At 53.2% G+C, this 27,050-nt stretch overlaps 1 protein-coding gene across 3 annotated transcripts in view; it reads left to right on the plus strand.

Annotated features, from left to right (window-relative positions):
- Window positions 1–26,459, plus strand: part of CHD2 (chromodomain helicase DNA binding protein 2) — a 52,820-nt gene extending 26,361 nt beyond the window's left edge. For 2 of the 3 annotated variants that reach the window (XM_075575241.1, XM_075575242.1), the window contains 21 exons: window positions 504–656; window positions 2,667–2,738; window positions 2,938–3,087; window positions 3,689–3,837; window positions 4,030–4,126; window positions 4,402–4,500; window positions 10,804–10,977; window positions 11,414–11,589; window positions 12,105–12,146; window positions 12,972–13,111; window positions 13,345–13,483; window positions 13,838–13,988; window positions 14,376–14,495; window positions 15,381–15,506; window positions 15,739–15,870; window positions 16,431–16,565; window positions 17,041–17,219; window positions 17,822–17,921; window positions 20,651–20,852; window positions 21,211–21,463; window positions 23,885–26,459. In XM_075575241.1, coding sequence (XP_075431356.1) covers window positions 504–656; window positions 2,667–2,738; window positions 2,938–3,087; window positions 3,689–3,837; window positions 4,030–4,126; window positions 4,402–4,500; window positions 10,804–10,977; window positions 11,414–11,589; window positions 12,105–12,146; window positions 12,972–13,111; window positions 13,345–13,483; window positions 13,838–13,988; window positions 14,376–14,495; window positions 15,381–15,506; window positions 15,739–15,870; window positions 16,431–16,565; window positions 17,041–17,219; window positions 17,822–17,921; window positions 20,651–20,852; window positions 21,211–21,463; window positions 23,885–24,197 — 3,102 coding nt within the window. In that variant the 3' untranslated portion in view covers window positions 24,198–26,459. Of the gene's footprint in view, window positions 1–503; window positions 657–2,666; window positions 2,739–2,937; window positions 3,088–3,530; window positions 3,591–3,688; window positions 3,838–4,029; window positions 4,127–4,401; window positions 4,501–10,803; window positions 10,978–11,413; window positions 11,590–12,104; window positions 12,147–12,971; window positions 13,112–13,344; window positions 13,484–13,837; window positions 13,989–14,375; window positions 14,496–15,380; window positions 15,507–15,738; window positions 15,871–16,430; window positions 16,566–17,040; window positions 17,220–17,821; window positions 17,922–20,650; window positions 20,853–21,210; window positions 21,464–23,884 lie in introns of those variants that run through there. The other variant, XM_075575243.1, reaches the window with a different exon arrangement.
- The last annotated feature ends 591 nt before the right edge of the window (window positions 26,460–27,050 follow it).

A 27,050-nucleotide genomic window follows, 5' to 3' on the forward strand; every position in this document is an offset into this window, starting at 1 on the left:
ACCTCTGCGTGTGCGTCTGCCACCCTCTGCGTTCCACCCGCTTTGTGCGCCTCTGCCACCCTCTGCGTTCCACCCGCTGCATGCGCGTCTCTGCCACCCTCTGCGCGCGTCTCTGCCACCCTCTGCGCGCGTCTCTGCCACCCTCTGCGCGTGCGTCTGCCACCCTCTGCGTTCCACCCTCTGCGTTCCAACCGCTGCGTGCGCCTCTGCCACCCTCTGCGCGTGCGTCTGCCACCCTCTGCGCGTGCGTCTGCCACCCTCTGCGTGTGCGTCTGCCACCCGCTGCGTGCGTCTCTGCCACCCTCTGCGTTCCACCCGCTGTGCACGCCTCTGCCACCCTCTGCGTGCCACCCGCTGCATGCGTGTCTGCCACCCTCTGCGCGCGTCTCTGCCACCCTATGCGTGCCAGTCTGCCACCCTCTGCGCGCGTCTCTGCCACCCTCTGCGTGCCACCCCCTATGCGCTCTTCCGCTCCCAATCAGTGACACAGACTTGTCCCTCAGTCTTTGATTAGGAGCAGTGGGAAGCTCGTTCTGATGGATAAACTGCTGACGCGGCTCCGGGAGCGAGGGAACCGCGTACTCATCTTCTCCCAGATGGTGCGCATGTTGGACATCCTGGCTGAATACCTGACCATAAAACACTACCCTTTCCAGGTACTACATCTCTGTCCCCCCTTGGTTCCAAAAGAGTTACCGGAGGGCGAACGCCCGGCATCTTTGTGCGTTTTACCGATCCGTTGTGTGTGTTCTGTCTTCGTGTGACTGTATAATACGCACGGCTTCTTCTGCCCAATGGGATTTGATCGGTTTGCGCACTAACGTAGATCACTTAACGCTCCCGCTGTTTTATTCCTTATTCCAGCCAAACTATAGAGGATCCTCTCACCGTCACTATTTCATTATCGTGAAGAATATCTCGTGCTTGTTCTCAGTCGATGTTTATTACTAGTTTTAAGTGGCTCAGAGCAAGCAACGAGACCAGTTTTATACTTCGTATTGCTTAATAAATATCTTTATTGGGGGGACTTGTGTACTTGGAATGTGATTGCATTCTTGTATTATGAAAATTGAGTCCAGTCCGCGCTCTTGCTCTTTAGGATAGTGGAATGGTGGTTCCTCTCTAATCTCTTGCAGCTCTTAGTGTTGAAGGTGTCTGCCCCCACCTCCAATATGGATCCCAGCAGGAAAACTCCAACAGCGATACCAAGTCCCAGGAAAAAAGAAAAAACACAAAAGCGCACCAAGATTGAGATATGATATGTATTGACAACAAATAAAGATAATAATATGCACTTACATATATAAAAACTTTAATGGTCCAGATCACGATCGTCACTTCTATTGGTAGGGCAACAAATGGGATGAAGAGGGGGGTAATCTCAGTCTTCAGGAACAAGCCCCGCGCGCTGGGGCTGTATTCAGAGGCTGCGCTGCGTCTCTGCTTCACACGCTTGTCGGCGTGATGATCTGTGATGATCCTGAGGAAGAATACTTTTGTATTCGAAACGCGTCGCGAAGGGTGTCGCTGGTCTGTTTATCACATACAGCCAGTCTTCACACAAGTGTTTTTATTGCTATTTTTATTGCCATTTTCGATCGAAACGGAAAACGGGCGGGCACTTCCGGGACTACTATAGGGGGCCTCATTTGCCGCGCATGCGCACTACGCAGATCATCACGCCGACATCCCATTTGTTGCCCTACCAATAGAAGTGACGATCGTGATCTGGACCATTAAAGTTTTTATATATGTAAGTGCATATTATTATCTTTATTTGTTGTCAATACATATCATATCTCAATCTTGGTGCGCTTTTGTGTTTTTTCTTTTTTCCATTCTTGTATTATGATTTATAAGTTGCAAAAACCGCAGAATCCATGAGTATGTTTCTATTTTCTGGTTACAAAAATCACTTTGGCGAGGCGCCTGTTGTGCAGGTGCAATGCGGGACACTGTTTTGGCGCATATGTTACCTCTAAAAGATTTAAAACCCTGCAAAGTGACACAGACATCTTCATATAAGCCCATTCACATATCGCATGTTAAGGAATCACAATCTCCTCGTTTAACAATCTGCATTATTAGTTGAAATCTTTATTTACCCCGTGTCCCCTCGTATAACACCGTATACGCTTCCTGTATGTGGGCATTTCCTTTTCAGCATTATCGACATCCTTGTGCATTTATTTATTGCTTCTTACTTTTTTAATATAACTTATCTAACTTTAGTTAACATAACCATCCATCTTAGCAGGTTTAGCCATTTGTTTGTAACTTTTTGGAGAGGTCTGTTTGGATTTCTCCCTCCCATGAGTTTTAAAGAGAAATGTTGACAAATAAAAGGCTGCTGAATATTGATATAAACAGTGCTTTGCATTACTCTGCCTTCGGGAAACCTTGTTTTCAACGTCCTCCTGTCCCCGTTCTGCCGCGAGCGCTGGAGAAGCTGCAGCTAGCCGCCCTAAACTTTGTAACCAGATCTCCCTGGTCACAGGGTATCTAGCTCAGGCGAATGTCCGTGAGGAGTACACTGACTCGAGCACCAAGGTTATTTTTAATCCCTGGGTATATTTAAGGATTAAAAGCGTTCACATTGAGCTGCTCCCCTGTATCTCTCGCACAGGCCATTCTCTGATTCTGTTTTGTGTTACGCTTTTCTCCAGCGTCTGGATGGTTCAATAACGGGAGAACTCCGGAAGCAGGCCTTGGATCACTTCAACGCTGAAGGCTCGGAGGTAAGAGACTTTTTTCTTTTTGGATTTGCTTTACTTTGACCTTACTCCTTTTCATGGTTTTAATCCCGCATACTCGGGGGCGTGCAGATGTTTGCCATCATTATCTGGCATGTTAAGATGAAGATCCAATTCCCAGCCAACGGGCATTAAAATATATCTTCACACCCTCCCCCCCCTCCCCCCCCCCCCCAATATTTAGGATTTCTGTTTCCTGCTCTCCACGCGAGCCGGTGGCCTCGGGATCAACTTGGCTTCTGCGGACACGGTTGTCATCTTCGATTCAGACTGGAATCCCCAGAATGACTTGCAGGCACAAGCCAGAGCCCACCGGATTGGCCAAAAGAAACAGGTCAGGGGGGAAGAAAATGAGTAATGAAGAATGTGAATTGTGTGCTACAAACAATCTAGATACTTATTCCACACCTCGCCGCGTAGTTTTGTGAATACTCCACTATTCGAGCACAGGTATATTAGTAATGTTGTATAATCCAAAAAGTAGGCGACACTAGGGGGTTAAACTTGAACATCGTCTGCTATGTAGTAAAAAAGCCTCAAAGAAGAGGAGGAAAATGTCCCGTAAAGTGGGGCACTCGTGGTCCGTTGGCGAATTGGGTAACAAAATATCAGTATGAAAAGCCACACGCATATAACCGCAGACGCTTAACGGATAAGAAGCCGGGACTTTCACGTCCACTTTACAATGAATGGCGTTTGTAAGCCAGCGCTTCACACGCATCACGTGGATATGGCTGATTGTAAATGGTGTTTTTTGTTTTTTAATTTTATTTTCAGAAACGTAAAACCTCAGTGACCTTTTTTAGAATCAGATGGGGGGCTACAATAACATAGAAAGCAAGTGAAACTTTTTTTGATGCTCAGTTGTAGTTTGTGGGAATGCATTCACGGCGATGAGAAATCGCCAGCGCTGAACGCCTCCTCCTTTCTACCAGGTGAATATTTACCGCCTTGTTACCAAGGGCACGGTGGAGGAGGAAATCATTGAACGCGCAAAGAAGAAGATGGTCCTGGACCACCTGGTCATCCAGCGTATGGACACCACTGGCCGCACTGTGCTGGACAACAGCTCGGGAAGCTCAAAGTAAGTCCGAGTGTGTACGCAAGAGTCTCCATGGACAAAGCAAGGTTGTATCTAACTTAGACCTTTCCCTTGTCCATGTCCCTGACATGCTGCTGGGCCGTGGTTAGAAGCTAAGCATTGTGTCTGGGGGAGGGCTCTCTGTGCTCAAGGCTTTCTGGTTCCTAACAGTTCACTCGGGTCTGTTTCTGCTAGTTCTAACCCATTCAACAAAGAGGAGCTTTCAGCGATTCTGAAGTTTGGAGCGGCAGATCTTTTCAAGGAGCCGGAAGGAGAAGAGTCGGAGCCTCAGGTGAGGCGCTGCGGAGGCTGGAGGCCTCTCGTAACTATGGCCTTGATTCACTAAACTTCGTTAAATCTCAACTAATAATATTATTCTGTGTTACGAAATAAATATATATTAAAAAAAAAAAAATTCCCCCAGTTTTTGGCAATAATTCTGCCAAACGGAGTCACTATCGCAGCCTCCGAGAGAACGCCAGAAAAGCGCGTGCAAACACAATGCGCCGTTACAGTCGGGTAATGTAATGCAAATCATTACTTTATCTGCTGTTTGAACTCTCGCAGGAAATGGACATCGATGAGATTCTGCGCCTGGCGGAGACGCGAGAGAATGAGGTCGAGCCGTCGTCCAGCGCAACCGACGAGCTGCTGTCTCAGTTCAAGGTAACGGATTCACGGCGTTCTCCGGTGACATTAACCCAGGGGCGGCCAACTCCTGTCCTTAAGGGCCACCAACAGGGCGGTCAGGTTTTTACGCTATCCCTGCTTCAGCACAGGTGTCTCAATCATAGGCTCAGGCAAAGACTGAGCCACCTGTGCTGAAGCAGGGATAGCCTGAAAACCTGATCTGTTGGTGGTCCTTAAGGACAGGAGTTGGCCACCCCTGCATTAACCCCTATGTTTCCGGAGGGCCTGCAGCACATTGCAAATGAATGGTGTGCCCTTGTGCACGCGGCCGGAGGAGTACACGTGGTACCCGCGCACTTCCTGTGGGGGTTAGGTGTGCCCTTGTGCACGCGGCCGGAGGAGTACACGTGGTACCCGCGCACTTCCTGTGGGGGCTAGGTGTGCCCTTGTGCACGCGGCCGGGGGAGTACACGTGAGACCCGCGCACTTCCTGTGGGGGTTAGGTGTGCCCTTGTGCACGCGGCCGGAGGAGTACACGTGGTACCCGCGCACTTCCTGTGGGGGCTAGGTGTGCCCTTGTGCACGCGGCCGGGGGAGTACACGTGGTACCCGCGCACTTCCTATGGGGGTTAGGTGTGCCCTTGTGCACGCGGCCGGAGGAGTACACGTGAGACCCGCGCACTTCCTGTGGGGGTTAGGTGTGCCCTTGTGCACGCGGCCGGGGGAGTACACGTGAGACCCGCGCACTTCCTGTGGGGGTTAGGTGTGCCCTTGTGCACGCGGCCGGGGGAGTACACGTGGTACCCGCGCACTTCCTGTGGGGGTTAGGTGTGCCCTTGTGCACGCGGCCGGGAGGAGTACACGTGGTACCCGCGCACTTCCTGTGGGGGTTAGGTGTGCCCTTGTGCACGCGGCCGGGAGGAGTACACGTGGTACCCGCGCACTTCCTGTGGGGGTTAGGTGTGCCCTTGTGCACGCGGCCGGGGGGAGTACACGTGGTACCCGCGCACTTTCTGTGGGGGTTAGGTGTGCCCTTGTGCACGCGGCCGGGGAGTACACGTGGTACCCGCGCACTTCCTGTGGGGGTTAGGTGTGCCCTTGTGCACGCGGCCGGGGAGTACACGTGGTACCCGCGCACTTCCTGTGGGGGCTAGGTGTGCCCTTGTGCACGCGGCCAGGGAGTACACGTGGTACCCGCGCACTTCCTGTGGGGGTTAGGTGTGCCCTTGTGCACGCGGCCGGGGAGTACACGTGGTACCCGCGCACTTCCTGTGGGGGTTAGGTGTGCCCTTGTGCACGCGGCCGGGGAGTACACGTGGTACCCGCGCACTTCCTGTGGGGGTTAGGTGTGCCCTTGTGCACGCGGCCGGGGAGTACACGTGGTACCCGCGCACTTCCTGTGGGGGTTAGGTGTGCCCTTGTGCACGCGGCCGGGGAGTACACGTGGTACCCGCGCACTTCCTGTGGGGGTTAGGTGTGCCCTTGTGCACGCGGCCGGGGAGTACGCGTGGTACCCGCGCACTTCCTGTGGGGGCTAGGTGTGCCCTTGTGCACGCGGCCGGGGAGTACGCGTGATACCCGCGCACTTCCTGTGGGGGTTAGGTGTGCCCTTGTTCACGCGGCCGGGGAGTACGCGTGGTACCCGCGCACTTCCTGTGGGGGTTAGGTGTGCCCTTGTGCACGCGGCCGGGGAGTACGCGTGATACCCGCGCACTTCCTGTGGGGGTTAGGTGTGCCCTTGTTCACGCGGCCGGGGAGTACGCGTGGTACCCGCGCACTTCCTGTGGGGGTTAGGTGTGCCCTTGTGCACGCGGCCGGGGGAGTACACGTGAGACCCGCGCACTTCCTGTGGGGGTTAGGTGTGCCCTTGTGCACGCGGCCGGGGGAGTACACGTGGTACCCGCGCACTTCCTGTGGGGGTTAGGTGTGCCCTTGTGCACGCGGCCGGGGAGTACGTGTGGTACCCGCGCACTTCCTGTGGGGGTTAGGTGTGCCCTTGTGCACGCGGCCGGGGGAGTACACGTGGTACCCGCGCACTTCCTGTGGGGGTTAGGTGTGCCCTTGTGCACGCGGCCGGGGAGTACACGTGGTACCCGCGCACTTCCTGTGGGGGTTAGGTGTGCCCTTGTGCACGCGGCCGGGGGAGTACACGTGGTACCCGCGCACTTCCTGTGGGGGTTAGGTGTGCCCTTGTGCACGCGGCCGGGGAGTACACGTGGTACCCGCGCACTTCCTGTGGGGGTTAGGTGCCCTTGTGCACGCGGCCGGGGAGTACACGTGCTACCCGCGCACTTCCTATGGGTGTTAGTTGTGCCCTTGTGCACGCGGCCGGGGAGTACACGTGATACCCGCGCACTTCCTGTGGGGGTTAGGTGTGCCCTTGTGCACGCGGCCGGGGAGTACATGTGGTACCCGCGCACTTCCTGTGGGGGTTAGGTGTGCCCTTGTGCACGCGGCCGGGGAGTACGCGTGTTACCCGCGCACTTCCTGTGGGGGTTAGGTGTGCCCTTGTGCACGCGGCGGGGAGTACACGTGGTACCCGCGCACTTCCTGTGGGGGTTAGGTGTGCCCTTGTGCTCGCGGCCGGGGGAGTACACGTGGTACCCGCGCACTTCCTGTGGGGGTTAGGTGTGCCCTTGTGCACGCGGCCGGGGAGTACGCGTGTTACCCGCGCACTTCCTGTGGGGGTTAGGTGTGCCCTTGTGCACGCGGCCGGGGGAGTACACGTGGTACCCGCGCACTTCCTGTGGGGGTTAGGTGTGCCCTTGTGCACGCGGCCGGGGAGTACGCGTGTTACCCGCGCACTTCCTGTGGGGGTTAGGTGTGCCCTTGTGCACGCGGCGGGGAGTACACGTGGTACCCGCGCACTTCCTGTGGGGGTTAGGTGTGCCCTTGTGCACGCGGCCGGGGAGTACGCGTGTTACCCGCGCACTTCCTGTGGGGGTTAGGTGTGCCCTTGTGCACGCGGCCGGGGAGTACGCGTGTTACCCGCGCACTTCCTGTGGGGGTTAGGTGTGCCCTTGTGCACGCGGCCGGGAGGAGTACACGTGGTACCCGCGCACTTCCTGTGGGGGTTAGGTGTGCCCTTGTGCACGCGGCGGGGAGTACACGTGGTACCCGCGCACTTCCTGTGGGGGTTAGGTGTGCCCTTGTGCACGCGGCGGGGAGTACACGTGGTACCCGCGCACTTCCTGTGGGGGTTAGGTGTGCCCTTGTGCACGCGGCGGGGAGTACACGTGGTACCCGCGCACTTCCTGTGGGGGTTAGGTGTGCCCTTGTGCACGCGGCCGGGGAGTACACGTGGTACCCGCGCACTTCCTGTGGGGGTTAGGTGTGCCCTTGTGCACGCGGCCGGGGAGTACACGTGGTACCCGCGCACTTCCTGTGGGGGTTAGGTGTGCCCTTGTGCACGCGGCCGGGGAGTACGCGTGGTACCCGCGCACTTCCTGTGGGGGCTAGGTGTGCCCTTGTGCACGCGGCCGGGGAGTACGCGTGATACCCGCGCACTTCCTGTGGGGGTTAGGTGTGCCCTTGTTCACGCGGCCGGGGAGTACGCGTGGTACCCGCGCACTTCCTGTGGGGGTTAGGTGTGCCCTTGTGCACGCGGCCGGGGAGTACGCGTGGTACCCGCGCACTTCCTGTGGGGGCTAGGTGTGCCCTTGTGCACGCGGCCGGGGAGTACGCGTGATACCCGCGCACTTCCTGTGGGGGTTAGGTGTGCCCTTGTTCACGCGGCCGGGGAGTACGCGTGGTACCCGCGCACTTCCTGTGGGGGTTAGGTGTGCCCTTGTGCACGCGGCCGGGGAGTACGCGTGATACCCGCGCACTTCCTGTGGGGGTTAGGTGTGCCCTTGTTCACGCGGCCGGGGAGTACGCGTGGTACCCGCGCACTTCCTGTGGGGGTTAGGTGTGCCCTTGTGCACGCGGCCGGGGGAGTACACGTGAGACCCGCGCACTTCCTGTGGGGGTTAGGTGTGCCCTTGTGCACGCGGCCGGGGGAGTACACGTGGTACCCGCGCACTTCCTGTGGGGGTTAGGTGTGCCCTTGTGCACGCGGCCGGGGAGTACGCGTGATACCCGCGCACTTCCTGTGGGGGTTAGGTGTGCCCTTGTTCACGCGGCCGGGGAGTACGCGTGGTACCCGCGCACTTCCTGTGGGGGTTAGGTGTGCCCTTGTGCACGCGGCCGGGGGAGTACACGTGAGACCCGCGCACTTCCTGTGGGGGTTAGGTGTGCCCTTGTGCACGCGGCCGGGGGAGTACACGTGGTACCCGCGCACTTCCTGTGGGGGTTAGGTGTGCCCTTGTGCACGCGGCCGGGGAGTACGTGTGGTACCCGCGCACTTCCTGTGGGGGTTAGGTGTGCCCTTGTGCACGCGGCCGGGGGAGTACACGTGGTACCCGCGCACTTCCTGTGGGGGTTAGGTGTGCCCTTGTGCACGCGGCCGGGGAGTACACGTGGTACCCGCGCACTTCCTGTGGGGGTTAGGTGTGCCCTTGTGCACGCGGCCGGGGGAGTACACGTGGTACCCGCGCACTTCCTGTGGGGGTTAGGTGTGCCCTTGTGCACGCGGCCGGGGAGTACACGTGGTACCCGCGCACTTCCTGTGGGGGTTAGGTGCCCTTGTGCACGCGGCCGGGGAGTACACGTGCTACCCGCGCACTTCCTATGGGTGTTAGTTGTGCCCTTGTGCACGCGGCCGGGGAGTACACGTGATACCCGCGCACTTCCTGTGGGGGTTAGGTGTGCCCTTGTGCACGCGGCCGGGGAGTACATGTGGTACCCGCGCACTTCCTGTGGGGGTTAGGTGTGCCCTTGTGCACGCGGCCGGGGAGTACGCGTGTTACCCGCGCACTTCCTGTGGGGGTTAGGTGTGCCCTTGTGCACGCGGCGGGGAGTACACGTGGTACCCGCGCACTTCCTGTGGGGGTTAGGTGTGCCCTTGTGCTCGCGGCCGGGGGAGTACACGTGGTACCCGCGCACTTCCTGTGGGGGTTAGGTGTGCCCTTGTGCACGCGGCCGGGGAGTACGCGTGTTACCCGCGCACTTCCTGTGGGGGTTAGGTGTGCCCTTGTGCACGCGGCCGGGGGAGTACACGTGGTACCCGCGCACTTCCTGTGGGGGTTAGGTGTGCCCTTGTGCACGCGGCCGGGGAGTACGCGTGTTACCCGCGCACTTCCTGTGGGGGTTAGGTGTGCCCTTGTGCACGCGGCGGGGAGTACACGTGGTACCCGCGCACTTCCTGTGGGGGTTAGGTGTGCCCTTGTGCACGCGGCCGGGGAGTACGCGTGTTACCCGCGCACTTCCTGTGGGGGTTAGGTGTGCCCTTGTGCACGCGGCCGGGGAGTACGCGTGTTACCCGCGCACTTCCTGTGGGGGTTAGGTGTGCCCTTGTGCACGCGGCCGGGAGGAGTACACGTGGTACCCGCGCACTTCCTGTGGGGGTTAGGTGTGCCCTTGTGCACGCGGCGGGGAGTACACGTGGTACCCGCGCACTTCCTGTGGGGGTTAGGTGTGCCCTTGTGCACGCGGCGGGGAGTACACGTGGTACCCGCGCACTTCCTGTGGGGGTTAGGTGTGCCCTTGTGCACGCGGCGGGGAGTACACGTGGTACCCGCGCACTTCCTGTGGGGGTTAGGTGTGCCCTTGTGCACGCGGCCGGGGAGTACACGTGGTACCCGCGCACTTCCTGTGGGGGTTAGGTGTGCCCTTGTGCACGCGGCCGGGGAGTACGCGTGGTACCCGCGCACTTCCTGTGGGGGCTAGGTGTGCCCTTGTGCACGCGGCCGGGGAGTACGCGTGATACCCGCGCACTTCCTGTGGGGGTTAGGTGTGCCCTTGTGCACGCGGCGGGGAGTACACGTGGTACCCGCGCACTTCCTGTGGGGGTTAGGTGTGCCCTTGTGCACGCGGCGGGGAGTACACGTGGTACCCGCGCACTTCCTGTGGGGGTTAGGTGTGCCCTTGTGCACGCGGCCGGGGAGTACGCGTGTTACCCGCGCACTTCCTGTGGGGGTTAGGTGTGCCCTTGTGCACGCGGCGGGGAGTACACGTGGTACCCGCGCACTTCCTGTGGGGGTTAGGTGACGGCGTTTATCTCAATTTTTCTACTTGCCAGAAAATAGCATTTGTACGTCCCTAAAATATCCGAATCCACGCCTGTGCCGGAACGCATGTTTTTAGGATTCTGCGTGGGGGCTTTGACCCCCTTGTGGCTGGATCGGAGAGACCACAACATTTCCCTCCTACATACACATTGCCAAGTTCCTTCTCCGAGGAGCATGGGTAACGTATTGGGAAAACCCGGCGAGAACGCTCATCTCGGATCGTCTCTTTCAGGTGGCCAACTTTGCAACCATGGAAGAGGCGGACCCAGAACTGGAGGACAAGTCGCAGAAGGATTGGGACGACATCATTCCCGAGGGGCAGAGGAAGAAAGTAGAGGAGGAGGCTCGGCAGAAGGAGCTGGATGAAATCTACATGCTTCCCAGGATTAGGAGCTTAAATAAAAAGGTGCGATGCCACGTCGCCACTACGGCGTTCTGGCAACGAACGGTTAATGTGAACGTAACGCGTTAAACTGGCCACGACCAAAATGAAATACATTTGGTATTATAAAATGGCTTCTCTAGAAATACTTTCAACTACTTGATACTACTCAACCCGATCATCGTAAAAGAACGCATTGCATTATGGGCCGTTGCAGTTTGAACCGAAGGGGTTAGCCCAGACACGAAACCTATAACTGTACCAACATTTAAACGGAAATCGGACTGCAAATGCGCCAAAAAGAACCTTGTTCTTTTAAAAAATAACAAATGATAACAAGGAGGTTGCTATTTAGAATAGGATAGCGCTGTGCTTGAAGATATGATAATAATAGGTGAATATTAGAATAGAAAGATTTGTGGTCATCGTAACAATATGTCGTCTACGTAACGCGTTCCAGGCTCCGGCGAATGACAGCGACTCGGATGTGGAGTCCAAGCTGAAAGCGCAGCGCTCGTCTGGGTCAGAGAGCGACTCGGACGACTCAGACGATGACAAAAAACCGAAGCGCAGGGGGCGTCCCAGGAGTGTTCGGAAGGACACGGTGGAGGGATTTACAGACCCTGAGATCAGAAGGTCAGTGCTGAAGCATCTGGTCAAGGCCTAACCTCTCTACATGTATTGTGACAAAATCCTTGATACAAATATTTGTGTTTAAATGTACCTAAAATCCCATTTTATTTTGTATTCATAAAACATCATAGGGGCGAAAACTGCTGATTATATTGATACAAATAGAATGAAACATGAATATATTTCCTCATCCTTCAGTGCAAAATATATTATTAACAACATCTCAATAGATACCGATATACACTCTTCACTCCTAATATTGATAAATATAGATCATTGTACCTGTACACTGGGAGTGTGTGTGTGTGTGTGTGTGTGTGTGTGTGTGTGTGTGTGTGTGTCTCATATATATATATATATATATATATATATATAGTTGTGTGTGTGTGTGTTTCTAAATGTTATTGTATTGCTGCAGTTTCTCTACAACATTGAAATCATTTTAAATTGTGTCCCTTTTATTGTGTCTTGGTTGTTGTTGCTGGCTTTTGTAAGTGAGGACTGTTTGTTTTGTTTAGGTTTATCAAGGCCTACAAGAAGTTTGCTGTTCCCCTTGAGAGGTATGTAGCAAATGATGAGACTGCATAGAACCAGCATTCTTTTTAAAATATTTACAGCGAAAGAGAGCGATGTCTGAGAGTGTGCGAGAGAGAGAGAGACGTCTGAAGAGCGAGATATGCCAGAGAAAGAGAGAGAGACGTCGGAGAGAGAGTGTATACGGCAGGGCTCCAAACCTAAAAGTGTCTACATTGGACACTAGAACCGAGCTGTATGGGATATGTAGGGGTTGGGAGCAGCGCTGTATGGGATATGTAGGGGTTGGGAGCAGCGCTGTATGGGATATGTATGGGTTTGGAGCAGCGCTGCATGGGATATGTAGGGGTTGGGAGCAGCGCTGTATGGGATATGTATGGGTTTGGAGCAGCGCTGCATGGGATATGTAGGGGTTGGGAGCAGTGCTGTATGGGATATGTAGGGGTTGGGAGCAGCGCTGCATGGGATATGTAGGGGTTGGGAGCAGCGCTGCATGGGATATGTAGGGGTTTGGAGCAGTGCTGTATGGGATATGTAGGGGTTTGGAGCAGCGCTGTATGGGATATGTAGGGGTTTGGAGCAGTGCTGTATGGGATATGTAGGGGTTTGGAGCAGCGCTGTATGGGATATGTAGGGCTTTGGAGCAGCGCTGTATGGGATATGTAGGGCTTTGGAGCAGCGCTGTATGGGATATGTAGGGGTTTGGAGCAGTGCTGTATGGGATATGTAGGGGTTTGGAGCAGTGCTGTATGGGATATGTAGGGGTTTGGAGCAGTGCTGTATGGGATATGTAGGGCTTTGGAGCAGTGCTGTAGGGGTTTGGAGCACCAATGTTTGCTTTGCGTTTTCAGGCTGGAGTGCATCGCTCGGGATGCAGAACTCGTGGATAAATCCGTAGCAGATCTTAAGAGGTTGGGTGACCTCTTGCACAGCAGCTGCACAGCAGCCATGCAGGAATTCGAAGAGCAGCTGAAAGAAAATCCCACCGAACGTACGTGCCCAGCAATACCTGCGTGCGCAGGAAGCCCCGCGTGCGCAGACGCACCTGCTGAGGTTAGGGGATCGGTGCGGGGGGTGTGAGCGGGGAATGGGGCAGAATGCACTAAACGTAATACACCCCAACGTGAAGAGAATGGAACTGATCACTGCATTAAGTCATGTTAAAATGTCACATCGAAATGTTTTCTTTACCCCGCACATTTACCTCCTGTGTTCTGTATCCAGTAAAAGGTCCAGGAAAGAGGAGAGGTCCAACCATCAAAATCTCCGGCGTCCAGGTGAATGTGAAAGCCATTATCCAGCACGAGGAGGACTTTGAGATCCTCCACAAGTCTATTCCAGCAGATCCCGAGGAAAGGAAAAAGTGAGTGGCTCCATTTCACCCCTCTGGCCGTGAAGATGCTAATATCTGCTGAACAAGAGCACTCGTACAGAGCGAGGATCCGTGTTCTCTGCACTTGGTATTTATCGAGTTGCTAATGTCTGGCGTGGTGATAGCAGAAACTTACCCATATGGGGCCTTTTCTGCTAAGCAGCATTATTTGCATCCACATTGTGTTGTGAAAGTGAGCGTCCCAATCAGTATATTTCCATATCCGTGTTACTGTGTATATTGTTGTGGCTTTATGGTTCCCGTGTGCACATTCTGGGTGGGGGCGTGCAGGAGCTGCTGCGTTTATCCCTTTTGCGCTGAAGCCCGCTGTCCGCCATGTTTCAGGTTCCGGCTGGCCAGCCGGGTAAAGGCGGCGCACTTTGACGTAGATTGGGAAGTGGAAGAAGATTCCCGCCTGCTGCTTGGGATTTCCGCACACGGCTACGGGAACTGGGAGCTCATTAAAAGTGACCCAGAGCTGAAGCTGGCTGACAAGGTGACCGTTCATTGTTGCATGATGGGAACAGAAAGGCTTCCTGCCATTCCATAGCATGTCCCCTGCAGGACACAATGTAACGCAGGGGGCCCAACTCCTGTCCTCATGCCCCCACCCTGCAGGGTATCCCAGCTTCAGCAGAGGTGGCTGTGTCTTTGATTGAGCCACCTGTGCTGAAGCAGGGACCGATTGACCCACCTGTGCTGAAGCAGGGCTATCCTGAAAACCTCACCTGTGGGGAGGCTTGAGGACTGGAGTTGAGCAGCCCTGCTATAAGGTAACACAACTGATCACAAGAGGTGTGCTTTCTGGTCTCTGATCCACACACACACACACACTCTGCAGGGTATCGTTTCCCGGTGAAATAACCATGGTTTTACTTTCCAGATCTTCCCTGCGGATGCGCAAAAGAAACCCCAAGGAAAGCACTTACAGACCAGAGCAGATTACCTGCTGAGACTACTGCGGAAGGAAATGGAGAAGAAGGAGGGAGGTCCGGGAGATGAGGTAGGTCCCGGAGAGGGGGGAGGTCCGGGAGAGGAGGTAGGTCCGAGGGAGGAGGGAGTGGGGGGAGGTCCGGGAGATGAGTTAGGTCCGGGAGATGGGGGTGGTCCGGGAGAGGAGGTAGGTCCGAGGGAGAGGGGGGAGGTCCGGGAGATGAGTTAGGTCCGGGAGATGGGGGTGGTCCGGGAGAGGAGGTAGGTCCGAGGGAGAGGGGGGAGGTCCGGGAGAGGGGGGAGATGGGGGTGGGGGGGTCTGGGAGAGATGGGGGTGGGGGGGTCTGGGAGAGGGGGGAGGTCCGGGAGAGGGGGGAGGTCCGGGAGATGGGGGGGGTCCGGGAGAGGGGGGTGGTCCTGGAGAGGGGGGAGATGGGGGGGGTCCGGGAGAGGGGGGTGGTCCTGGAGAGGGGGGGAGATGGGGGGGGTCCTGGAGAGGGGGGAGATGGGGGGGTCCGGGAGAGGGGGGTGGTCCTGGAGAGGGGGGAGGTCCGGGAGATGAGTTAGGGGTAAGTACTTCCGTATGTACAGGAAGTAGAAGCGTCTTTACACGCTCCCACGTGCACTTATTTGTTGTGGAACGCTTTGGAATAACACCTGTTTTGCTAGAGGATAGAATATGTCCCCTTATTGCATTGTGCTCCACTAGCACAGGGGCGGCCAACTCCAGTCCACAAGGGCCACCAACAGGACAGGTTTTCAGGATATCCCTCAGTCGAAGACTCAGCCAATTGTTGGAGCCACCTGTGCTGAAGCAGGGATGTCCTGAAAACCTGACCTGTTGGCGACCCTTGAGGACTGGAGTTGGCCACCCCTGCACTAGCACAGTTGTGGATCCTCAGGGGCCCCTTTCTAACGGAAAAGAAAACCATACGTGACCTCGTTCTACTTGCAGGTTAAATCAAAGAAAAGGAAACCTCGTGCGAAGAAAGATAGCGCCGCTGCGATGAAGGACGAGCACGGTAACGATCTCTCGTCTCCCAGGCACTCCGACAACCCCTCGGAAGAAGGAGAAGTGAAGGTGAGCTGCTCTGCTGCTCACGATTCTCGCTACACACGACAGAAGGGCTAATCGCGTTCTAATCGCGTTCATGAATGAAGGGCAGCGTGTGACCGTGTCACGGTAACAGTGTAGCGTTTTCTCCTAGGCCTTTGTGTAGCGGTTACAAACTTCCGGCATTATCGCGGTTCTAGGAGTAATGACTCGCGTGCCGCGCTTTGTTGCATTGTTGTCTCTTTTTTTTTTTCCCCAGGAGGATTTCACAGACAAGAGTCCGAACAAGAAAAAACAGAAGAAAAAAGATAACAAAGAAAACAAGGAAAAGCAGATCACAAAGAAAGAAGGCGCCAAAGAGAAAAGGAAAGCAAAGGACAAAAAGGAGAAGGTAATCTAGAACGGGGGGGCCCTGGAAATCTGGGGGTGCTCAGAACAGATTCTGGCTTCTAGGTCCGAGGAGATGTTTGGTGCATTTGTGGGGCGGAGAGCTTAACGGTCCCGGGGAGAGTGGGAATCATTGCATGGGGTTTGAAAGAGAACAGAACATCCCGCGGGTTGTGTTACACACACCGCTTGTGTTACACACACCGCTTGTGTTACACACACCGCTTGTGTTACACACACCGCTTGTGTTACACACACCGCTTGTGTTACACACACCGCTTGTGAGCCGCTAGGGTAGAATTCTTACTTCCGAGATGAACGCGGTATGTGGTTGGCTGGAGATCATCGGCTCTGGTGTTTAACGATCACTTTGCGTTTTGGATACATGCTGGCAGCCTCGTGCACTCCTGATTGCGCAGTACGGTAACATACCCAGGCTTTGCTGCGGTGTTGCTACGATCCCTCCCGGGCAGCGGTGCAGTGAATCTGTATCTGCTATCAGGCCTGATATAAACCTGCTATACTTCATTGATCAATAGTTTTCTTTCCTGTCTCTACTTACAGCCCAAGCGTGGTGAGACCAAGGCTGGCGGCAAAACCAAGAAGAACCAGGGTCCTGTCCATATTACAGCTGGGAATGAGCCTGTTCCCATTGGGGACGAGGAGGACGATGATCTGGACCATGAAACCTTCAGCATCGTAAGAACTTTGCTGTTACTTTTAGTAATTTCTCTGCTCATTAAAAAATAAATGCTCGGGTCCAAACCCACTTCAGTGTCAGACTGCGCAGTTCTGGCTGCTGTAGGCAGAACAGCACCTGGTCGAACTTCCAGGTATGAGAAGCGTTTCTCTGTATTCCGCAGGAGGAGACTCGCAGGGACGCAAACTGGGGCGTAAAATTAACAGCTCCTCGTATATTTTGGGGGCTTGTGAAATATAACGATTAGGACGCCGGCCTCGCTCGCATTTTGTCTGTTTAGTAATAATTATTTTTATAATATTTTATCGCGGAAATTACACTGAGTTACCTCTCGTTTTGAAGTGCGTCTCTTGAGAGCGAGTAGCCGTATTACCGGGAGATGTGGGGCGCTGTGATGCCGAATGTGTCATTCGCTCTGATGGTTACGTTATCGGCTGGCGTTCCAGCTTCACCGTGTTGTCTTGTTTATCTCAGTGCAAAGAGAGGATGAGGCCAGTAAAAAAAGCTTTGAAACAGCTGGATAAACCTGACAAAGGCCTGAGCGTGCAGGATCAGCTGGAGCACACGCGCACCTGCCTGCTGAAAATAGGGGATCGCATTACCGAGTGCCTTAAATCTTACTCCGACCAGGACCACGTCAAAGTGTGGAGAAGGTAACCCCCCCCCCCCCCGCCACTTTGTTGCCAGAGGGCGCCCTGCGGGAGCAAATAACTGCCGCCTCCCACCCATATCCTGGGGTCTTGCAGAGCTGAGCCACGCTGTTCTTATTGCCGCGGAGACCCCCAGTCCCCTCCTGTTGCTGGTTTACTTCCTGGAATTTTTAAAGATGGTGCCTGCAGTCATCCAGCGGGCGCTGTGACGTAATCCGTCCTGGTTTCCTGTGGGCCTGAGGGATTTGGTGGCCGTTTTGATTTCCCGTAATCAGAGCTGAAACACCGGCAACTTAAACATTTAGTATCTCTGAGACCAGGGGGTCTGCAGAGCTAAAAATAGCGTGGGTCAGCTCTGTGGGACCCGACTCCCCCCGGTGGGCGAGCGCTAATAGGAAGCTCGCAAATTTGCAGAGGCAGAAGCGTTGTTGCATTATATGCTATCCTCATTGGACCTTTGCAGTTCTGGGACGTTGTGTGATGCGTTATATGCCCTTCTAATATTAATGGGATCAAGGCTAGTTAGAATAATTCTGTTTTTATGTCTAACAGGGACCTCCGGGCCGGTAACAAACTCTCTGACCATTTCTGTGTGTCCCATGTAGAAACCTCTGGATTTTTGTGTCCAAGTTCACTGAATTTGATGCCAGGAAGTTGCACAAACTGTACAAGATGGCACACAAGAAGCGATGCCAGGAAGAAGAGGTAATGTCCCAATATAATGCGCGTGGTTCCATTTCCTCACTTAAAGGAGCAGTCCATCTTTTCTCCCCCCTCCCCCACCCATCTCTTCTCCCCCCTCCCATCTCTTCTCCCCCCTCCCATTTCCCCCCCTTTCCCCTCCCATTTCTCCCCCTTTCCAGTCCCATTTCTCTTCTCCCACCTCCCCCTCCCATCTCTACTCCCACCTCCCCCTCCCATCTCTACTCCCACCTCTCACTCCCATCTCTTCTCCCCCCTTCCCATTTCTTCTCCCCCCTTCCCATTTCTTCTCCCCCCTCCCATCTCTCTACTCCCACCTCCCCTTCCCATCTCTTCTCCCCCTTCCCATTTCTTCTCCCCCCCTCCCATCTCTTCTCCCCCCCTCCCATCTCTTCTCCCCCCCTCCCATCTCTTCTCCCCCCTCTCCCTCCTTGTTACATAGTTGGGATGCGGGGTCTCCGGATTTGAATGTTACCCCTGGTTCCCGAGATATTTACCAGAGAACGTGCCGCCACATTGTCCCTGATATGTAACGGCGATACAAAGCAGTGACGCGTGACGTCGGCCCTGATATGTAACGGGGATACAAAGCAGTGACGCGTGACGTCGGCCCTGATATGTAACGGCGATCCAAAGCAGTGACGCGTGACGTCGGCCCTGATATGTAACGGCGATACAAAGCAGTGACGCGTGACGTCGGCCCTGATATGTAACGGCGATACAAAGCAGTGACGCGTGACGTCGGCCCTGATATGTAACGGCGATACAAAGCAGTGACGCGTGACGTCGGCCCTGATATGTAACGGCGATACAAAGCAGTGACGCGTGACGTCGGCCCTGATATGTAACGGCGATACAAAGCAGTGACGCGTGACGTCGGCCCTGATATGTAACGGCGATACAAAGCAGTGACGCGTGACGTCGGCCCTGATATGTAACGGCGATACAAAGCAGTGACGCGTGACGTCGGCCCTGATATGTAACGGCGATCCAAAGCAGTGACGCGTGACGTCGGCCCTGATATGTAACGGCGATACAAAGCAGTGACGCGTGACGTCGGCCCTGATATGTAACGGCGATACAAAGCAGTGACGCGTGACGTCTGCCCTGATATGTAACGGCGATACAAAGCAGTGACGCGTGACGTCGGCCCTGATATGTAACGGCGATACAAAGCAGTGACGCGTGACGTCGGCCCTGATATGTAACGGCGATACAAAGCAGTGACGCGTGACGTCGGCCCTGATATGTAACGGCGATACAAAGCCGTGACGCGTGACGTCGGCCCTGATATGTAACGGCGATACAACGCAGTGACGCGTGACGTCGGCCCTGATATGTAACGGCGATACAACGCAGTGACGCGTGACGTCGGCCCTGATATGTAACGGCGATACAAAGCCGTGACGCGTGACGTCGGCCCTGATATGTAACGGCGATACAACGCAGTGACGCGTGACGTCGGCCCTGATATGTAACGGCGATACAAAGCAGTGACGCGTGACGTCGGCCCTGATATGTAACGGCGATACAAAGCAGTGACGCGTGACGTCGGCCCTGATATGTAACGGCGATACAAAGCAGTGACGCGTGACGTCGGCCCTGATATGTAACGGCGATACAAAGCAGTGACGCGTGACGTCGGCCCTGATATGTAACGGCGATACAAAGCAGTGACGCGTGACGTCGGCCCGCGTTATGCAGAAGATATAAATGTCATTTTCTTTCCCCTGTAGGGGGACGCTCCCAGCTGCACCTTCCCCTGTAAGGTTCTTGGGAGCTGGAGGTTAAATTAACGAGGTTTAGACAATCGGTGACGCCTTTAGTATGGTGGGAATGTCCCTGCGACTTCGCGTGACGCCTTTAGTATGGCACATACAGATTAGTGGTGCATTTCAGTGCACCTCAGACTTTACATTCCCTTAGAATGATATCCGAGTAGGTCGACGTGTGTGTGTGTGTGTGTGTGTGTGTGTGTGTGTGTGTGTGTGTGTGTGTGTGTGTGTGTGTGTGTGTGTGTGTGTATGTATGTGTATATAAAATATATTCAAAAATGAATAGACGATACCGTTTTGTGGCTAACGAAATGCTTTTATTGGTGCGAGCTTTCGAGATACACTGATCTCTTGTTCTGGCGATGTTACAATGGATAAAGCAAGCAAGGGTTTAACTTAAAAACAGCGCGTCCTGGAATGTGACTAGAGCCCATCCCTCCCCCCTGTGTAGTGTGCAATTTATGACTTGAGGTGTTAAATAGTCCCTGCACATACACACACTGTGTTTGTTCTGGTGAGCACTGTATCTGCACAACGTGAAGTCATACAAAGTACGTGGCAGGAATAGGTTTAATGGGTTAAGCTGGGTGATGAATGCGGTCAGTAATCGGTAGCGGTGTGACCTTTGCAGTATGGACAGGCTCGTGTTATTACTTGTGCCCTGTGATTCTTCTAATCCCGGTTATTCCCTTCCTGTCGGGGGGGATTTAACCTGCAGTACATGTATACTTAGTGATAACAAAAGGCAGAAAATAGCGGAATTTAAACTTCTCGTTTACATTGTTTACAAACATTTCTAGGTCAACTGTTAAAATATATGAAAAATATCAATTTTTCCCCTCCATGAAGATACACGTTTATTTTTGTCCAGTTGCACATTAAATGTGTGTTTTTCTTGTTGTTCCGTGTACACGGAAGCTTTTTTCATACCGTATTGTCTGGTTTTACAATTACCAGGAGCAGAAGAAGAGGGACGCGGCCAGTAAGAAACTTTTTCGCCCCGAGCCATCGGGATCCAGCCGGGACTCGCTCATGTCGCAGCCTCACGGGGTTTCGATGGGACCGAACCCTCACCTCCTCCCGCCGCATCCCCAGCAAATGCACGGCCACCAAAGAGAGAACTACATCAACCCCAACAAGAGACACTTCATCAATGCAGGTGGGTGCTGCGCTCACCCGTAAAAGTGAGCGTGGGATACAGGCGAGATCAAGTATTCGTTGTTAGACCTAATATATTACGGAATGAGATTTTTTTTCAGCGAGGCCGTCTCGCCACGGGACAGCTAGCCGTTGGCCTTATCACCGCGAAGGAGATTAGTATTTGGAGTTAACTTTAGGGGTTGTGGGGTAAATTGGTTAAGGTTAGAGACTTAAAACGGTGGGTGGCTAGCTGTACCCTGCGGCGAGATGACCGCGCCAAAACGTCCTAGACCGTTAGTATTGTATGATCAGTGCTGCGGTTCTGTAACAGTGCTGCATGGTACCTGCGCCCGTTAACGTGATTTTGCATCCGCCAGACCGAGGCGAGTGGCGAGATCGGAAGTTCAGCTACGGCGGCAACAACAACCAGCCCTGGGGAGGAGGAGGAGACCGGCACCACCAGTACGACCAGCACCGGTACAAGGATCATCACTACCCCGACCGGCGCCCGCACGGCGACCCGCGGCGCAACTCTGTGAATTACCGGCCGAACAACGTGTCCCGCAAGAGGCCGTACGATCAGTACGACGAGGAGCGAGATCACCGGGGACACAGAGATTACTACGACAGGTTAATACCGGGGATTCTCTCTTTATACCACACTGTGTGTCGCAGAATTTGGGGGACACGGGTGTGAGCAATCTGTGTTATTTTTTCTTTAAACCTCCTTGAATATCATGGGGTCCAAAGGGACGCGGCGAACTTTGTGCATCTGTGAAATTAATGCTTAGAGACTTTTTTTTAGTCGTAAAAAAAAATAATTTCCAAATCTCTCTCTCCTTGTGTAATCTCTCTCTCTCCTGGTGTAATCTCTCTCTCTCCTGGTGTAATCTCTCTCTCTCCTGGTGTAATCTCTCTCTCTCCTGGTGTAATCTCTCTCTCTCCTGGTGTAATCTCTCTCTCTCCTTGTGTAATCTCTCTCTCTCCTTGTGTAATCTCTCTCTCTCCTTGTGTAATCTCTCTCCTGGTGTAATCTCTCTCTCCTTGTGTAATCTCTCTCTCTCCTGGTGTAATCTCTCTCCTGGTGTAATCTCTCTCTCTCCTGGTGTAATCTCTCTCTCTCCTGGTGTAATCTCTCTCTCTCTTGGTGTAATCTCTCTCTCTCCTGGTGTAATCTCTCTCTCTCCTGGTGTAATCTCTCTCTCTCTCCTGGTGTAATCTCTCTCTCTCCTGGTGTAATCTCTCTCCTGGTGTAATCTCTCTCTCTCCTGGTGTAATCTCTCTCTCTCCTGGTGTAATCTCTCTCTCTCCTGGTGTAATCTCTCTCTCTCTTGGTGTAATCTCTCTCTCTCCTGGTGTAATCTCTCTCTCTCCTGGTGTAATCTCTCTCTCTCTTGGTGTAATCTCTCTCCTGGTGTAATCTCTCTCTCTCCTGGTGTAATCTCTCTCTCTCTTGGTGTAATCTCTCTCCTGGTGTAATCTCTCTCTCTCTTGGTGTAATCTCTCTCTCTCCTGGTGTAATCTCTCTCTCTCCTGGTGTAATCTCTCTCTCTCCTGGTGTAATCTCTCTCTCTCTTGGTGTAATCTCTCTCTCTCCTGGTGTAATCTCTCTCTCTCCTGGTGTAATCTCTCTCTCTCCTGGTGTAATCTCCCTCTCCTGGTGTAATCTCTCTCTCCTGGTGTAATCTCTCTCTCTCCTGGTGTAATCTCTCTCTCCTGGTGTAATCTCTCTCTCTCCTGGTGTAATCTCTCTCTCTCCTGGTGTAATCTCTGTGTTCTAGGGAACACGTGTGTGTAGAGTTAGCAGATGCACATACTATGGCGTTGTATCCAATTCTGTCATTTCTTTTCCATTTTCTATGCATAAAAATCCCCTGCCAGGGGCAGCGGACGCCAGTCTTCAGGGCCACCAACAGGTCAGGTTTTAAGAATATCCCTGCTTCAGCACAGGTGGCTCAATCAGTGATTGGCTTAGTCAACGAATGCACCACCTGTGCTGAAGCAGGGATATCATGAAAACCTGACCTGTTGGTGGCCCTTGAGGACAGGTGTTGGCCGCCTCTGGCGTAGACTCTTGTCACAAGGATCTGTGTAAAATGTCAAACGCGCGTTTTTAGTAATTTCGTATGTTTAGTGCAGGGGAAAAACCGCCACGTTTCTCTTTTCAATGTGTTTGTACCGCGTCCCAACGTCGTATAACCGCGCCCCAACGTCGTGTCACCGCGCCCCAACGTCGTGTCACCGCGCCCCAACGTCGTGTCACCGCGCCCCAACGTCGTGTCACCGCGCCCCAACGTCGTGTCACCGCGCCCCAACGTCGTGTCACCGCGCCCCAACGTCGTGTCACCGCGCCCCAACGTCGTGTCACCGCGCCCCAACGTCGTGTCACCGCGCCCCAACGTCGTGTCACCGCGCCCCAACGTCGTGTCACCGCGCCTCAACGTCCTGTAACCGCGCCTCAACGTCCTGTAACCGCGCCCCAACGAGCGGCTCGGTGAGTAAACTCTGTGACTCTGCCGCTGAGTTTGAAGCAGGGGAGCCTGGTTCAATTCCCGGTGTCGGCTCCTTGTGACCTTGGGCAAGTCACTTTATCTCCCTGTGCCTCAGGCACCAAAACTCCACGGGGCAGGGACTGTGCCTGCAAAATGTCTCTGTAAAGCGCTTCGTAAACCTAGCAGCGCTATACAAGAACATGCTACTATAATTATTATATAACCATGCCCGCACACTCGCACAAACGCACACACAGTCACACATTCAAAGTGAATTCCTTGAGTATAAATATAGAAGTGCAAATAGCTAAAACGGGGGAGACAGAGCATGCGCGTTCTAAGTGAAACTTCTTTGTGTTTTGTCACTGAAATGGTGCTGTTTTGATTTTTAATTTAAAAAAAAAAAAAAACACAACCACAAATACAATTTCTGTGACAAAAGACAAAGACGTTTCACTTAGAATGCGCGTGCTCAGCGCACACACTTTCTTGCGTTATTAGTGTGAAACGACCAACACACAAGTCTCTTCTTGATGCCAGCTGTTTTTTGTCCTTGCAGGCATCACCATGATAACAAGCGAAGAAGATCCGATGACTTCCGGCCTCAGGGCTACCACCAGCAGGACTTCAGGAGAATGGGGTCTGACCACCGACCTCCCATGGGATACCACGGCCAAGGACCACCTGACCACTACCGCTCATTCCACACAGAGAAGCCGGGGGAATACAAAGGTCCTCCCCAGCAATCATCTTCTCTTTCAGACCCTCGTTCTCCCCCAACTCAAAGATCCCCCCACGATTCCAAGTCTCCACTGGACAGGTCGTTAGAACAGAAAAACACTGATTACAACTGGAACGTGCGGAAAACATAAAGGACGCGGAGAGCACGAGTGACACCCGATGGAGACGTCTCCACGATGGCCAGTCATTGGAACTGGGAACTTGCTGCTAAAGACTTGCTGGTCCGCGTCCTGGGGAGTAATGGGTTAAGGACTCTCGGCTATGGGGGTGCCCATACATCAGCTTCCTGGGAAGATTCCCCACACCTGTGCCAAGAGAGTATGGAGTCGCCCCGGCTGTTTCTAGCTGCTGTTGATCTGCTAGAGTTTCATACCATTTCACCGTGAGCTAGGGCTCCTCCCTTCTTTTTGTTAAGTGGGGTTGGGACTTGTGGCCCGGAGCGAAGGCGTAAAAATCTGTCTCTGTATCGGAAAGGAGGAGATTGGCGAGCTGAACTTGTGATGTTTCCGCTTCGCCATTTCAGGTTTCATGAAGATTGTGACAGGTCTGATACATTTTTACACGACCCGGAGACTTGCGTGTTTAGCAGTTTCTCTCAGCGGTGCCAGTATAGACCATATCCACAGATCCGTGCTTTCTCTGTCGGACCTGCGTGCAATGTTTTGTCATTAGAAGTTGCAGCAAAATGTTTGCTGTTGCAGGCAGCTTTTTCTGTGGGTTTGTTGGAAAGGGTCAGGGTTCAGTCAGGAGCACAGATCTGGGAATGGATCAGATGGACGATCCCAATGGTTTTCCTCCTTTTTGACATCTCCTACATTTCCCTCTGTGTTACCTGCCCATCCTGGGACCTAACCACATCAAATTTAATATATTTGGAAGGTGTAAATATTTGGAGCGCTCTATTTCATTGAACATAGGAGTATTATGTACAAGGAAGGTAAAGGCTTGATGGGGCACTCACAGTGAACCCCCTTCTCTGTCCGATCTGGGGGCACAATGCTTTCCAGACACCTCTGGCAGAGAAGAGGTTACACGATTGCTGCTGTCTTCTTATTAATCTTCCTGCTTCCCATGTGACTGTGCTACATTTTAACGAGCTGTTACCATCAAGAAGACTTGTCATTCACTTCAGCATTTTATTAAAACTGTAATGCAGCAACTGGACCAGAGGTGCCACAGGGTGGGCATCCGTGATGTACAGGGCGGGCATCCGGGATGTACAGGGTGCCACAGGGTGGGCATTCCTGATGTACAGGGTGGGCATCCGTGATGTACAGAAGGAAAACGTAATGGGAGTCCACAATGCAGCCACCTTACATATGAGCCACACAAAATGCACGTTAACCGTTGGGGTTTTTGCATTGGCTATAGCACATATTGCTAACATTACATATTTCCCACCGTCACAGTGCACAGGTTAGTATTTAACATATTTATTTGAAAATGCATTTCTTTACCAATGATTTCAATACACCTTTAAAATAGTATATTGGGAAATATAGTCACGTTCCCATTTGCTAGGGAGCCGTCTGCGTTCACTTCTAGTTGGAGGTACCATTGCAGCACCTCTGGTATGGGAGAAGATATTCTAATAGTGTATTGGAGGAGGTTCAGTTTGTCTTCTCAGTGTCCGGTCTGTGAAATTCTGTTTGCACATAAATGTGATCTGTTGCTAGATCCTTGGAGAAGAGCCACTAATGTACATTCTCATTGCAGTATTAGGACTCTGGTACTCGCTACACTTTTTGCGTTTTTAAAGGGTAAGTGTATATACCAATAGCGTACCTAAAAAAGCATACAATTACTAACCGCCCTGTCCTTACCGGGAAGCGTTCGGTAACCATTTCACATCATCATCAAACGCCCGAGGCCAGACCTTCCGGTAAGCTAATTACACACCTTTATACGTCATTATATAGATTTATTTTCACTCTGCTTAAAGAGTACACTATATATTTGTCTAAATCCAGTTCTACAGTGCTGACAAAGTGTGTTTCTGGTTACATATGTGAAACCAAGCCAATATACCACCAATTATCCTACTCGTGAAGAAGTGGTTTTTATTCTAATTTCAACGCTTCATTTCCTCCGCCAATACCGGACCTAATGAGTCAAGATCAGATCGACTTGGTCCTGTGTCGGTCCGGTTTGAACGGCTCCGCTTCTGTTAGTATTACTGGGCCACACCACGAGAGAAAAACGCCAAAAAATTTAAATAGTTGTTTAATTGTTACATTTGCACATAAATGTACCAACATAGCGATTCGCACAAAGTGTTATAACTATTTTTCCCAGTTCCGCCCGATATTTACACGTTTCATGCCCTACTACCGTCATAAACCGTATGAGTGCCTTAGTAACCGCTGTGATGAATAAAACCATGAATAACCGTTGCTTGGAGCATGTGCTGTGGGACGAAACGCGCCTCGGTACAAATACCCGTGCGAATTATTTAACGGTTATTTGCAAAGTGTTGCCAGCCGCGAAAGGGTCAGAAAGCTGCATTGTTACCAGAAAACCGCAGGCCGCCGTGCTGGAACTGTTCCGTAATAATACCGATGTGGACACCATGTTTGGGTCGGTGATTTCCGATGCTGCACGGGAACAGTACGGGGAGTTTACGGGGTGAGGTAGGACAATACTTGGGAGAAGAAACATGAGCAGCGAACCAAAACTACTAAAGAACGCTGAATTACTGGGGAATAAAAACATTCCAGCAAGGGATAATGAAGACCAGATAATACTGCTGCTTCAACTAACCAGCTGCCCTCTAGAAGAGGGGTAGGCAATTCCAGTCCTCAAGGACCAACAACCGGTCAGGTCTTCAGGATATCCCTGCTTCAGCACAGGTGGTGCAGTCTGACTGAGCCACCTGTGCTGAAGCAGGGATATCCTGAAGACCTGACCGGTTGTTGGTCCTTGAGGACTGGAATTGCCAACCAGGCACTCTAGAATTATGGCTGTCAACGAACAAACCGAAAAAC

Source organism: Ascaphus truei, chromosome 18, assembly GCF_040206685.1.
Source record: "Ascaphus truei isolate aAscTru1 chromosome 18, aAscTru1.hap1, whole genome shotgun sequence".
NCBI lineage: Eukaryota > Metazoa > Chordata > Amphibia > Anura > Ascaphidae > Ascaphus > Ascaphus truei.